The sequence below is a fragment of the Plasmodium vinckei genome, assembly GCF_900681995.1.
Source record: "Plasmodium vinckei vinckei genome assembly, chromosome: PVVCY_08".
NCBI classification, from domain to species: Eukaryota; Apicomplexa; class Aconoidasida; order Haemosporida; family Plasmodiidae; genus Plasmodium; species Plasmodium vinckei.
In genome coordinates, this window is record NC_051300.1 from 105,997 (window position 1) to 121,356 (window position 15,360).

Here is a 15,360-nt window from a genome sequence, read left to right on the forward strand (position 1 = left end):
TCTACAATCTAAGATTTTAATCTGTGAAAGATTTTTCACCATTGAATAAAAATATATAATTTGGATGCATTGTTTTATATTTACTTGCATATAAATTAATAATTTGGCTCTTACACAAGAAATGCATAGAGAGCACTAGAGAAGTATTTTATCGAACTACTAATGAGTATATAGATAATAGAGTTCATTATAATTTGATAAAAATACTTATAATATGATCGTATATTTATCCTTATTATGCTTAAGAACTTTTATATTTATTTAAATTACACACTCACATAAAAATATTATAAAATGGAAACAATCCTTAAATAAGTAGCAACAAAATATATTTTAATTTTTAAATAATAATAAGAAAGTTATTATTGTTGATGATTTGCTACTATAAAATAATTGTGATATAAAACCAATATCAAGAGTATTCCAAAATAATTGATCTCTATTTTTAATTACACGGAAAAATGTTAAAATAAATAAAAATACACATTTTCTATTGTGCTCAAATATTTATTGGTGGATGATATGAATATTTCCACGTTATAATTTGACCTTCAAAATTATCTTATGATAATTATATTCTTAATGATTATATTTGCAGATTTACTATATGCACACTTCGAGCTCATGCATGTGCAGATATATTTTGAACAACTTTTTAATTAATGTTATTTTTATACTATCATTCGAAATATTTCTATGCATAAAAACATGCATACATTTTTCTATTTTATTATCATTTGTATACATATATGTGTCACATATTTGCTATTTTAATATCATATCACCCTTTTAAATGGTATATAAAGTGTTTTCTCAATAACTTGTTTTAATGTGTGTACAACCAAACATGTTTTTTTGTATTTCCTCTGATGTGTATACTGATATTTGTGCACATTATCTATGAAAATCGTTTGACTGTTATTAAAAATATGCTTGCTTGTATATTTATATATATTAAGAATAAGTATAATTATAAGAACCACATTGTAGAAAGCCTAAAATAAACACCACGACATCATTTTAATCAAAGTATATATGTCATAAGGGCATGAATCATAATCATAAAATAAAAACAAAATATAAATATTTTTTCTATTCTAACTTTTTAATGTGAAATTATGCATTTTTATTTATTTTATTCAATTTTTTGTAAATATATATCATATATGTGGATGAATTATGTGGGCTTATTATATTTTGTTATCGCTTGGATAAGTTTATGATGTGGGCTTAATGTATTGAGATAATAGTATCAGTTGCATGATTGTATATCCTGCAAGCATATAATGTGGATAAACTAGGTGTGTGTATTATAATTAGTTACATGTGTGCATGCTTGTGTATTTCTATGTCTTCTTTCAAATTAAAATGTTTTAATTAAAACCAAAATAAAATAATAATAAATAAAAATAAAAAAACACACCAAGTAAAAAATAAAATAAAAATAAACGAATATCCAAATAAAGAATACCAAATACAATTTTAAAAATATATATTTTTTTCATTAATTATAAAACAAATAAACACTAACAAATTAGAAAAAACTTTAATAAAATATATAACCTAATTGTTGTATAATAATAAATGAATAAATCTTTTATCAAGTTTCTTATTATTCATTAATCTTCGAACATACATAGTAATACATTTTATATTCCTTTATTTCGCTTTTTTGTAAAATTACAATACATCTCTATATTTTTCATTATTTATAGTCCTATTTTCACTGCATCCCCTTTTTTATACTTACATATAATATTTTATTTATAGTGTGTTGGTTTCCTTAATTTGGTATTAATATGATGTCATCATAATTAGACGTAGAATATTTTTTTTCGTTTTTTTATGAACAACCAAATAGGTTATTCACAACGAAGACTTATCCAAGCATATTTGTATGGATATTTTACGGGTTTATAAATTTCCACGTACATTGTTACACATATATATATGAATATTCCAATTATATATCCAGTTGCATATAACACCATATACAAATCATGGCACAAGAAATATAAAACACATTAAAACCATGATATAATTCGCTTATATTTAAATAAATATCGACTACATAAACTTAATATTAATTTTTATATATTTTTATTCCTTATAAATTATTCACATTTATATACATAGTTATTTATTTATTAGTCTAGTTGTCTTCATGAATATATATGTAAAACCTATATTTTATTATCATCTATACTATATGTAGAAAATATATCCATAGCTATTTTCGCTCTTTTGTATATATGTATATATTTTCTGATAATATTTAGATATACATACTTGTATTATTTAAAGGGATTATATTATCTATTTTTTTCTAAGCTTTATTATAAGAAGAGCTGTTTTTTTCATCAATTTATATCCTAAACTTTCTCAAACAAATTTATTTAATATTTCGTCAATAATATATATATGTACAAGTTGCAAAATATGTTTTATTTATCACCATTTTTCATATTATTAACACTTTCACATGTTTATAAAACATTCAAATGTATAATTTTTCTTTTTATGTAATAATATATATACATCTTTATACACATATGATATATTACAAGTTTATGCATATGGCCATATCTATGTAGACTTATACATATATGATTTCATTCATTATTTAAAAAATTTTATTCTTATAAACATAAAATTTTAAATAATATAGCTTCATTATTAGTAATCACACCTTCTTTATCACATTTGTGGAATAAATATTCAAAAAATAATATCAAGGGAATATCAACGCTTATAAATTTGTTATAATTTGCATATTTACATTATCAGGCTGTTAGAAAACGCCTTTTTACAAATATGACTATGCACATTTTTAAAAAAAAATTCAATTTATTTATTTTTAAAATATCTAGTAACGTTTGATATATTATTTGCTCAGAAAGTTCAATGGTTACATAATATGTATTCCATTGCATATTAGAATCTAAATGCGTGTTGTCTTTTTTTCTTTTTAACATATACTTATTTCAAACCATATAAAACCTTTATTATTTCCTTTTTTATTTGTCCTATTTATCATTTCTCATTGGTGTTGTTTATTTTATTATTATTTAAAGAAGTGATAAATATATATACTTCTTATAAAAAACACACCAAAAAATCGATGTCCAAGTGGATGCATATACTATATAGCTTCCTTTAGTACATAATTTTTAATTAAAAAACATTATTACACATTTTTAGCATCATTCTGGATTGGTATTTTCTTAAAATTGGGGAACGGAAATACATTAATTAGTCTATTTTTGTGTCATTGCATCATCCACAACTCTATGCATAATATCCTATTCCTTCCCCATAAAATAATACTATATATATAAATACAAATTATACATACATTTTCTAAAAGGAATAGAATACACAATAGATGTTCTTTTTACGAATAGAATTGGCACCTTTATGAAATATTGTCTTTGTGATTGTATAACTGATTTAAAAAAATGAACAAAAATACTCACAGTAAGATTTGCGAATTAAAGCAAAATACTTCACAAGACGAATTAAATATTGCGCTGAACAATTTAAAGGCAAAGAATAAAAACGATAAAAATGGTACTATATTAAATGATAATAAAAATAAATTTCAAGAAAAGCAATCAGAGCATGAAAATGATTTATATCGCACATTAAAAATAAATAATGAGCTGGATGGAAATTTAAAGAATATAGAAAATCTCGAACAAAAATATTTCTACTTACAAAATGAAAAAGACAAAAGAAAGAAGAAAAAAAAACAATTTTATAAATTAGGAAATTCAATTTTAAGTAACCTGGATCCTAACAATAAATCAGTATTTTTAGATACATGCGAGAATAAAAATGAAAAGAAAGAAAATTCTGGTTCTTTTTACTTCTCTTATAATTCTTATGAAAAAAATAGTAGTAATAATGATAGCAGTCAAAAAAATTATACATTTGAAAATCGAAATGATGAAGATTATAATTCGTTCAAAAGTTCCACTAAATATGCACAAAACATTTTGAATAGGAATTCTGATATGAAATTAGAAAATTTCAATACCAGATATAATCCATTTGTAAATAATAAACAAAAAAATGCCATTTATTACATGAAAAATGAAGAAGATAATTTTACTTCTAATAAGGATAATATAAGCAGTGAAAACGATGAAATAGACGATGATAATTACAATAAACTACTCGTCCCAAGCTTCCCTAAGAGTATAAAAGAAAATGTTCAAACTGAAAAAAAAATACATAATATAAAAGACAAACTACACGAAATAAATTATAAATCACAAAATTTATTTAATAAAATTGAAGAGAAATATGTTCAGAAATTTAGAAATAATGAAAATTACTTCAACCATGAGATAGACAATTATTATACCACAGATAATAATAAAAATTTGTTTCCAAATAAATCTAATGAAAATAATTGTATTTTTGAACAAAATATAAAAGACTTTCCATATCAATGCTATTCAGGTGATATTAGTTTAAATCAAAAAATAACTCGAGGGAAAGAAAACTACAATGATCAATATGTAATAAGCAATTACATAAATCAAACTAATAATGAAATTGAAGTAATAACTGCTGATGGAAATAGAAACAACGCAAGTTTAATTACCCTTCAAAAAATGAAAAACAATAATTTTACAAAAAACAATCATACAATTTATACCAAGCCAAATATATACAAAAATAATAAATCATGCAATAGCTACAATTATATAAATCAAAATTTAGAATATATACAAAATGATGTAAATAATATTAACACCCCCAATATTCATAAAATTATTCGAGAAAGCATGCCATCTAAATCGAAGGATGGATCAATCATAAGCGAAACACACAATTTTGGTAGCAAAATAATCAATGGTAGCACCTCTGCAAGTTTATATGACGAAAAGTTGGCAAATAATAATACAAATAATATAAATAGCAATGTTGACCTAAAATTTCATTCCGAAACAGGTATAAGTAATTTGCATGTAAAAAATTATACAAATAATGTACATAGGGGGAACGAACACATAAATAATATAAACAAACTAATAATAAATTATAGAAATGAAGAAGAAGCAAAGGAAAATGAAAAAAATGGTAAAAAGGAAATACATATTAACGGGATAGATCAATCCGATGGAGGGAATTTTAGCAATCCAATAGTTTCCAATATGAAGTGGAATAATAATAGTAACCTGATCAATAACATGAGTAGTATGAATGATTCAAATAAAGAAAAACAATGGATAAAAAAAACATATATAGATAACATCGATATACACAATGCTGATACATTGAGTGTGGCAAATAATATGAGCAAATCATACGATTTAAAAAATGAAAAACCAAAGAAAAAAAATAATGATTTAAATATTAACAATAAAGATATGGTAATAAATTCAGGAAAATACTCAGAAAATAGCAATAGACAAATTATGAAAAATGATATAAAACTAGCCAAAAATGTTTTTATGCATTCAGAAAACCAAATAATAAATAGTGACACTAATAAATTGGGGAATGATATAATATACCATAATGATAGACAAGTAAATGAACTTTATAATACGAATCTTTCATATTTTGATGAACTGGAAAATATGAACCCTGCAAAAAATGATTCATATGTAAATTGCAACAGAAATATGAAATTAAAATTTGATGAAATTAATTCTAACGATTATCCCATTTTCCATGATCAAAATAATAGAAAAAAATGGGAACAAAGCCTCAGTAAATACTCAAATCACTTAAAAGAAGTTAACAATCATGGAAAAAATTTAATCTCGAATAATAATATTAATGTGACTAGCGCAAATTTTAAATCATTCCACCAAAAAAATTCAATAAATTATGAAAATGTAAAAGATTATAAAAGAAAATATCATAATATAAATTATAATGATTTTAAACAAAATCAGCTATTAGATACAAACTATACTAAAAATCTTAACCTGCCAAATCAATATATTAGCAAAAATTTTATGGCAACAAATATTATAAATGACGACGAAAATTTATTAGGATCTACAAAAATGAACTCTTTTGATGATATTACAAAATTGGAAGATGAGAAAAATACTGAATATTTAACTGGTGAATATGGTTATATTAACGATGCAAGGGGGGAAAACAAACTGTACAACAACGAAAATACAGATTGCTTTAGAAAATATAAAGACCTGATTAGCACGAACACCAATAACGAGAAGTACAATGCTAATGGAAAATATAACAAGAACAATTTTTTTTCATCAGTCAATATAAGCGATAAAGAAAATACTAAAAATATAACAGAAAATGGAAAATATCAATCATATCAAAAAGATTATAATTTAAAATCTTTTAAAAATAAATCAGTAAATCCTCAAAGCTTTTTACAAATAAAAAATAATATAGCAGAGATACAAAATAATGATTATAATTTTAGATATACTAATTTGTATTTTAATGAAGTAAACCATATAGAGCAGGAGATAGCAAAACCAAAATATGAGAATAGTAATATTCCCAGTAAAATGTATATTAATGATTTTTTGGCTCAAAATTATAATGAAACAATCGAATACGATTTTAATGCAAATAACAAAATTAGGAATGAAACATTTATTAGTAGCCATGACCAAACAATTCGAACAAATGTAGACACGGAAAAAAATGATATTGTGAATAACTACAATATTGAAGGAAAATACAACATCAAAAATATTATAAAAGAAAGTAACAGCACCACCATATATTATGTAATACAGAACATTCTTCAATACAGTAACAAAATTTTCAACGATCTATACGTGAATAATGATTTGCTAAAAAAAAAGAAACGAAATGAACTTAATTTATATTTGATAAAATTAAGAGAAAATAATTATGAACAATTTTTTTTTAACTTAAATAAATATTTTGAATCATTATTAGCATTTCTGAATTCTAATTATATATATAAATGTAACTCATCTATATTATATAATATTTGCATTGTTGTAAAAAATTTATTTTTTTTACTAAATTTCGGGGTATATGTTTTTCATATAATTAAAGTATGTGCGCATTGTATTGTTAAGTTGATCTTAATAAACCCAATTTCTATTATTGATAAGACATGGTTTTTTTTATTAAATTTATTCAGATATATATTTCAAAAATTATACGAACATTTTAAAATATATTTTAATAATAATGAAAACCATCCAATGGATAAAGAATCACTTGAAATTTTGGTATCTTTTATAAATACCTTCAACGAAATTATTATAGAATATGGAAAAATAAGGATAATAGCAAGAAATAAAAAAAAAGAAGAATTAATTGCGTTTCCTTTGTATGAAGCCCTCAAACCATTTTTCTTTCTGAACGCAGGGTACTATGATAATTCTCCAAAAATGAACGAAAAAAGCGAGGCAAAATTCTCGACAAAAATTTTAATCAGTTCAAGTGGCAGTAGTGATTGCAATAGTAGAAGCGATTCCAGTAATTCTAACAACTATGAAAGCTATTATTCGAATAAACATTCACGAGGAAATTCGATGGAGAAAAGTCATGAGAAAATAGACCATTACATGAATATTGACAATATGTATGATCAAATAGTTAAAAGGAAACAAAAAAATGAAAACAAAAAAGAAAAAAATAAATTTTATAATGAAAATCATGATTTTCTCGATTATAAATCACAGTGTTCTGAAAAGAATCGAAGGGAAAATATATTTGAATATACCAATAATGCTAGTAATGAAATATTCGACAAACACAATAAAGACCATGCTATTCACTCAAAGAATTCTATTATGGATACAAAAAACTATATAAAAAAAAATAATGATGATGAATTGTCAATTTATATGCGAAATAATTTACTATGCTCTATGCAAACCCTTATAAAGATGTTTTCTCATATTTATATAAACAACTGGGATAAAATTCTTTATTATTACGACGAAAATACGAATGAGCGTATTCCAATATTTTTAACTATAATTATAAATGATCATAATCAAAAATTGAGAACTAATTCAATTTTATGTTTAAAATATTTATTCGATTGCAAGCAACTCAAATATTGGTTTTTACTGAAAACAAATATTTATAACTCAGACACTAATGATTTTAATAATGGTCAATCGGCTTTAAAGGATGAAGAAAGTGCAATCAGTGTTTCGAATATGGCTATTGATCAATCCAAAGATAATAATAGTCATAGTAGTTTTAATAATAGTAACGATAATAACAAAATTAAAAAAGGTCTAGACTCTACTAATAGGGGGAAATATTATCAGCAGTCATTAAATGACACATATACCAACGAACAAGGATATGCCTTAATGGGTATGGTGAATGATGATATGTCTTTAAGAAAATATACACCTCCAAAAAGCGAAACGGGAATTAAATATAATTATATTGATACTCAAATACGAGATATTATATGCCCAGAAAATTTATCAAATCCGAAAAATATTGTAAATGATAACAATAGTGAGAGCAGTGGATGTGTCATAGATAAAAAACTAGACAAAGAAAGTGAAAAATACATTTATATTTGTGACAAAACCATTGAAGAAATTAACTCAAATAATCACGAATCCTTAGAAAAACAAAACGAAAAAAATAAAACTCATAAAAAAGGGTTAACATATACAAATACGAACAAAGGGAACAAAAATTTGGATTATTCTACACAAACACATGGAGAACCAGATTATAAAATTGGCAATATAAATTATAAAAAATTAATGATAGAAGATAATATTATAAATATGTTGTCTCACTTAATTAAATTAATAAATAAAACGTACTTATTAAATAATGAAAATAATTTCTATACACCAATAGACAGATTAAATATTTATCGATTTTTTTTGCGAGTTTCACAATCTATGTTATTAAAAAAATATAAAAATTTATTAATGAAAATTTTAAAAACATCTTTTTTCTATTTATTAAAATATCTTATATATTTTAATAATGGAGATATGCTACCATTTTGTGGGAAAAAGCTAGTTCAAAATAAAAGTAATTTAAAAAATAAAAAACAACATATATTACATAATAACAGCGATAATGAACTAGCATTTTTAAATAATGGCCAATCTATTAATAAGGGAGATATAAAAAAAAATAAAAAAAAATCTCACACTCTTTCAAACAATTTTCTTTATATCATAGATGAGCACAATTCTCAAAATATTCGCAAAACACAATCATTCATTCAAAATACTTCTGGTACCTCACCTCAAGTTGTAGAAAATGATCATATAGATCAAGAACATGCGTTAAAATCGCTAAACAATAGTTCAGAATGTTTCAAACAAATGGGAAAATATGAAGAAGACAACATTTATATAATCAGAGATGCTGAGAAATCATATCTTTATCATGAAAAAGAACTGAAAAGCAATTTTAAATATCTCTCGTATAATAGCGAGAATAATGATAATGTTTATGGACAAAAAATAATAAATAAGATAAAAAATAAAGATATCGAAATAGATACAAAACATTTTTTACAAGAAGATATTAAAAACGAAACATACTTTAATTATAAAAAGGAAAAAGCTAATAACAAATTCAAAGATAACGAATCGATGATAAATACAATTGATGAAAAATTAAATAAAAAACATCTCGATATAGATAAGCACAAAATCGATGAACATGATGTTTATAAAGGCAATAATTTGGATGTTATTGAAAATGAAGAAAATATCGAAACACATAATGGGAATACGCAATGTTTCAGAAGTTTCTATGATAGTGTGCAAAATGGTAAGGAATTTAATGATGACGAAATGACTTGCAATATCAAAGACCATAAAAGTGATGATAGTAAATATGGAATAAAAAGAGAACATATAGAAGAAGACATAATTTCGATATATTCTGATAAAAAAACAGAAAAAAAGCGAAAAAATAAAAATAAGGATTTTTTTCAAAATTTCCAAAATGAAGAAATGGAACCAAATACACAAATGAACAAAAATGAAAACGAAATATCATATTTGTATAAAAATATTAACAAAATAAATAAAAAACTTTTATGCAAAAAAAATTATGAACTATTAATACGCATATTATATTGTAATGAGTATTCAAAGAATTCAAAATATATATGTACAATAACTGTTATTATCAACATCTTTTCAGTTTTATTATGTGAATATAATGATGATATATATAATTTTTTATGTGCCAACATTTACAGAAAAAATATAAATAAAACCTTAAACAATCGAAATATATTTTGTGAAAATTCTACTCAAAATTATTTGTACAACATCTCCTTTGTGCAATTGATATATTTCATGCTTATCTTTTTATACAAAATATTTTATCAGACATGTGATGAAGTAAAGAATAATTTGATAACCAATATAGATAATCCTTCAACTTACAACATTAATGACACTTTTAATAACGTTATAAAAGAGCACCTCCAAAATGAGAACAATTATAATAATAAAAATTGTGGTGTGGCAAATAATAACCAATTTATCCCAAATAGCAAATATGAAGCGGGTCAGAAAAACGGAATAATAAATAAAGACTACAATACTAATTGTGATAACAAAACAATCTATAATAATACTGAGAGTTGCAATAATATGGAAATTTATAGTAACAAAAATAATTACCTTAACGACAAAAAAACGTCTACCAACAACTCATATACTGAGCTTTTTAACAAATACATCACATCATATACACAAAGAGAATTCAATAAGAATAAAAACGTAAATATATTTGATAAATATAATTTGATACCTTATGATATGCAAATATTTAAAAATATGTTTGTAGTTTTTCAAAAGACGTTGAAATATTATCTATTTTGTTACATGCATTGCTGGAACGATGTAAAAACCTTGTTGGAATATTTTTTGCAATCAGAAAACATAAATATAAAAATAATTTCTATTAAAATAGTGATTGATATTTTTACTTTTATAAATGCCTACTACGAAGGTCAGACTATTGATAAAAATAATAATAATAGTGATGAACCCGAACTTTCAGTTTTAAAAGAAAAAGACAATGCTAAAAATAGTCCTACGTTTACCAATGAGGACGCTTCAGAGCAAACTAATATCAGTGAAAGTTCAAAAGAAAGAAAAACGGTGAAAAAAAAGAATAAAAAAAATGATATTCATTGTGGCAAACGTGAACGGGATGAAAAATTGAATAAACAAAGAGAAAACAATAATAATTGCATTAGCAATTCAAAGCGTCAAGAAAATTACAAAAATTATCAAAAAAAAAAATTTATGCAGCTAGTAGAAAGAGATATGATATACTTATTTAGAAAATATATATTAATGCATATACACAGCATAAATAAAATAGATAACGACGCAATTAATAAAAGAAATAAAATAAAGCATGTATTCTTTAATACAATTATATGCATATCTCAACTAAGCTATGAAGGCTTTAAGGTTTTAAAAATTGAAGATATACAAAAATTAACTAGTTTAATTTCGTCTTGTGCAAATAGTATCAAATGTAATATAATTACTACACTTAGCAAATATATTATTAAATATATATTTACCTTTAATAAAAAATTTATACAAATGTATGAAAAAAAAATCAATCTCTTACATATAAATTCTGCAAATGTATATTATAATAATATTCTTTCCACCCAAAATAATTTTCATATAACAAAAAATAACTTCAACATTGACATTCTACTCGATGAAAATTCCATTTCCTCTCCTTCTGGTTCTAATATACAAACTAATGAATCTCGTCAAAATGAAACAAGTAGAAATAATAACTATTTGAGCATGCTAAAAACAGATCAAATAAGCAACTTAAAAAAAATTCCTTTCTTAAATTCTTCGCAAAATAAACAAGAAAAATACTACGAAATGGAACAAGATATTCATGAAAATGGTTTGGCTGCCCCCTTTTTTGTTTCGCCAGATTCTAATGAACTTTTTCAAAAAAACAATTCGTCTAATCATATGTCTACACTTAATAATACTCTTTCTGATAAATCTGAACAATATTTACAAAATATGAATAAGGGTAGTCAATATTATTCTTCTGATAAACTTTTTTTTAAAAATAGACAGATCGATGTAGATAATTGTAGGAACGGCAATAATGATACCAATATCTGTAATCGAATCGTTCATAATAGAAAACAAGAAATCAAAAATATAAACAACAAAGAACAATATTTTACCGATTTGAATGCAGATAATGAGACAAAAAAAGAAACAAGTAACAAAGATTCATTTAAAAATATGAACACAAATAAATTTATTAAATTTGATAATTATCAAACTATATCGAAAAAGGAAAGTGATAATAATAATAATAATGATTATTTCAAAAATGATAAGTTAAAAAAAATGGAAACTAATACAAAAAATTACGTCAGTAAAATTAATATAAAAAATAGTAATGATATTTTAATGCCTAAAAAAGAACATGTAAAGAATTTAGATAATATATCACATCAATATCCTGATGATATAAAAAATGATGATAATATAGAAAACGAGAACTATTATAACAATAATAAATTAGCAAACTCTCAAATTAATGTCAAAGAAGGCAATAATACACTTAATGATAGTATTTACATATTAGGAAAACAGAAAAACGAAAAAAAATTATTTGAATTATATTATATATATATTTATATTATTATTCACATAATCAAATTTTACAATGAGTCTTTTGTAGATTTAAAGTACTATATATATAACTGTATATGTGAAATCGCAAGTTCATACATTCCTTTTTATTTCACCCAAAATAATATAAAAAGCTTCTCTTATTATAGTAATCATAATAGTGAAGAAAATAAAGATATTAACGAATTTATAAGTTTTATAAACAATATTAACACATCTACAAATGTAAATGATTTAAAATTATATAATTTTAATAACAAAAAAAAGGAAAAAAAATTAAAGAGTAAAAAAATACTCAAAAAAACGTATAATTCAGATAATGAAAATTATCACCATATCCAAGCTTCCAAGCTTGAGTTTATTCAGTTACCAAATTCTGCTACAAAAACATATGAAGAAAATGAGTATTCGGAGATTCCGGGATCATCAATTTCCACATTTATAGGAACCGAAAATTTTTCTAGTAATGAAAGTGGTAATGAAAGAATATATAATTTGTCTAATTCCAAAAATGAGAACAATAGTTGCATAGACCAACAAAGAAATTCCAAGAGTATATGCATAGATACCCAATTAAAAAATATTCAAAATCCTCGAGACATCATACATGATGATTTTTCAACAAACATTTATTTAATTTCTTATATTGAATATATTTGCATATTATTGTTAATTATAAGAGGAAATAGGAAGGTAGAAAAAGATCGAGCCATTTGTTGTATTATTAGGTATTTAGGCTTTATATGTAAAAATATGAATTTCTTTTTATTTAACTCGATCAATCTAGTGTCTTCTTCTTTTCTTAACAAATATTTTGTATACCTAAATAATTTAATCGAAAAAAATAATTTTTTTGATATTCAAGAAGAGATAAGCCAAATTGAGGGAAAAAAGAAAAAAAAAATCAATAAAAATATAGAGAAAAATAATAGAGAAATTAGCATACCAGAAAATATTCACAATGAAAAATTGGATAGTCAATCATTCAAAAATTGTATGAATAAATGTATAGATACACAAAAGGAATTTAATCATGGAGAAAAAAACGAAGATATTAATAAAATTGCACACAACAGAGATGAAAGTAATAACAAATATGCCGAAAGAATAGGAAATATGGATAAAAAAGAATCAGTAAGAAATTCAAAGGGTAAATTGTATCACTTATTCTTAAACATATATGTAAAATATGAATATGACTTTGATCCTTGGTTCATTTCTTCGGATGAAAATGTGAAAAACGATAACAAGATTGAAATAGATAGTAAAAAGGATGATTATATTAAAAATTCAAATTATTTACTGAATAATAATGAACAATCACAACAAAACAGCGAAAGCAAAACTCGAAACGTTGAAGATATCACAAGAATAGATCCTCAATTAGATATTCCAAGCAAAGAATGGACTGAATGCTACTCTTATAAAAAAATAAAAAATATAGCACCCAATTCAATCATAATAGAAATAAAAGATGTATTCAATTCTAATATAAATAAAAATGGTATTCTAAATAACCCTAATAATGTAGACTCAAAAATAATATTATATTTACTATCCGTTGTAAAGGATCATATAAAAAATAAAATAACATGGAATGTTCTTTATGCATTTAAATTAATCTATAATAATTTTTCATTTTTTTTTGCACACAACTTCACAGAATTACATAATAAAATATTAGATAGTTTAATTAATATATTGAGATTTACAAATGTATATAAAATTAAAATTTTGTCTTCTTTAGCATTAATGCATATACCCTTATATTATAATATTAATAAAAATAAGTTAAAAGAATTATGGGATACTTTAATATCAAATATTATTTTTTTTGATGTTACTTTTTCAAATGATGACAAATCTAATGTTAATCCAGTTTGTTATTATTATAATAAGGGAGCGAATTATTTTACTATAAGCAAAAAAAATGAATATAAATATAAATGTACATTAAGAATAAACATTTGTGAATTATTATACATATGTATATATAGATCATATATACATTCAAATATAAATACAAGCATAGAAATTAATAATGAACAAATTAATTGTTACGAAATTTTTAAAAAATATACACACATATTTAACATAAATAACGATTTGCACATATACAACTTAACACATATATTTAATAACCATGTATTATATTATTCATTTTATAACAACCTAAGTAAAGAAAGTGAAGACATTTCGAACATTCCCAACATTATCTCCAATTGTGATGCCCTAAATCATCAACCGAGAAAAACACAACAATACGATGGATGCAATGAAAAACAAACCTTACAACCAGAACAATCAGTATCCAATGAAGACGCATTTCATGAATCAAAACAAAAAAAGAAAAATATATACAACGATGAAACCATTGAATTTCAATTATTTTTAAATCGGCATTTTGATAAATATAATTGTGTCTATAGAAGTTTATTGGAATCAAATAAAAACACAATTTTTCTGGCACTTTTTTTAAAGCTTCATTACGAGATTAAAAATTCACTAAAAAAAATTCAGAAAAAAAAGATATATAATAAAGGATAAGTATTATGAAAATAATATAATGACAAAATTTTTTTGAGTATTAAAGTTTACAAAATTGATATGTATAAAAAGATGCTAAAAAGGGATCGTAATTTTAAAAGCCAGTTGAAATATCATAAATTGTGCTTACAAAAAACATAACAATTAATTAGTGAAAATATGAAAAAAAGTT

The 15,360-nt window shown here is 23.1% G+C and overlaps 1 protein-coding gene across 1 annotated transcript; it reads left to right on the forward strand.

The window, feature by feature from the left end:
• Positions 1–3,458: 3,458 nt before the first annotated feature.
• On the forward strand, positions 3,459–15,188 carry PVVCY_0800260 (conserved Plasmodium protein, unknown function; the record flags this gene model as incomplete). Its single annotated transcript, XM_008626835.1, has 1 exon — positions 3,459–15,188. The coding sequence occupies one exon, from the start codon at positions 3,459–3,461 to the stop codon at positions 15,186–15,188; it is 11,730 nt and encodes a 3,909-aa protein (XP_008625057.1).
• Positions 15,189–15,360: the final 172 nt, after the last annotated feature.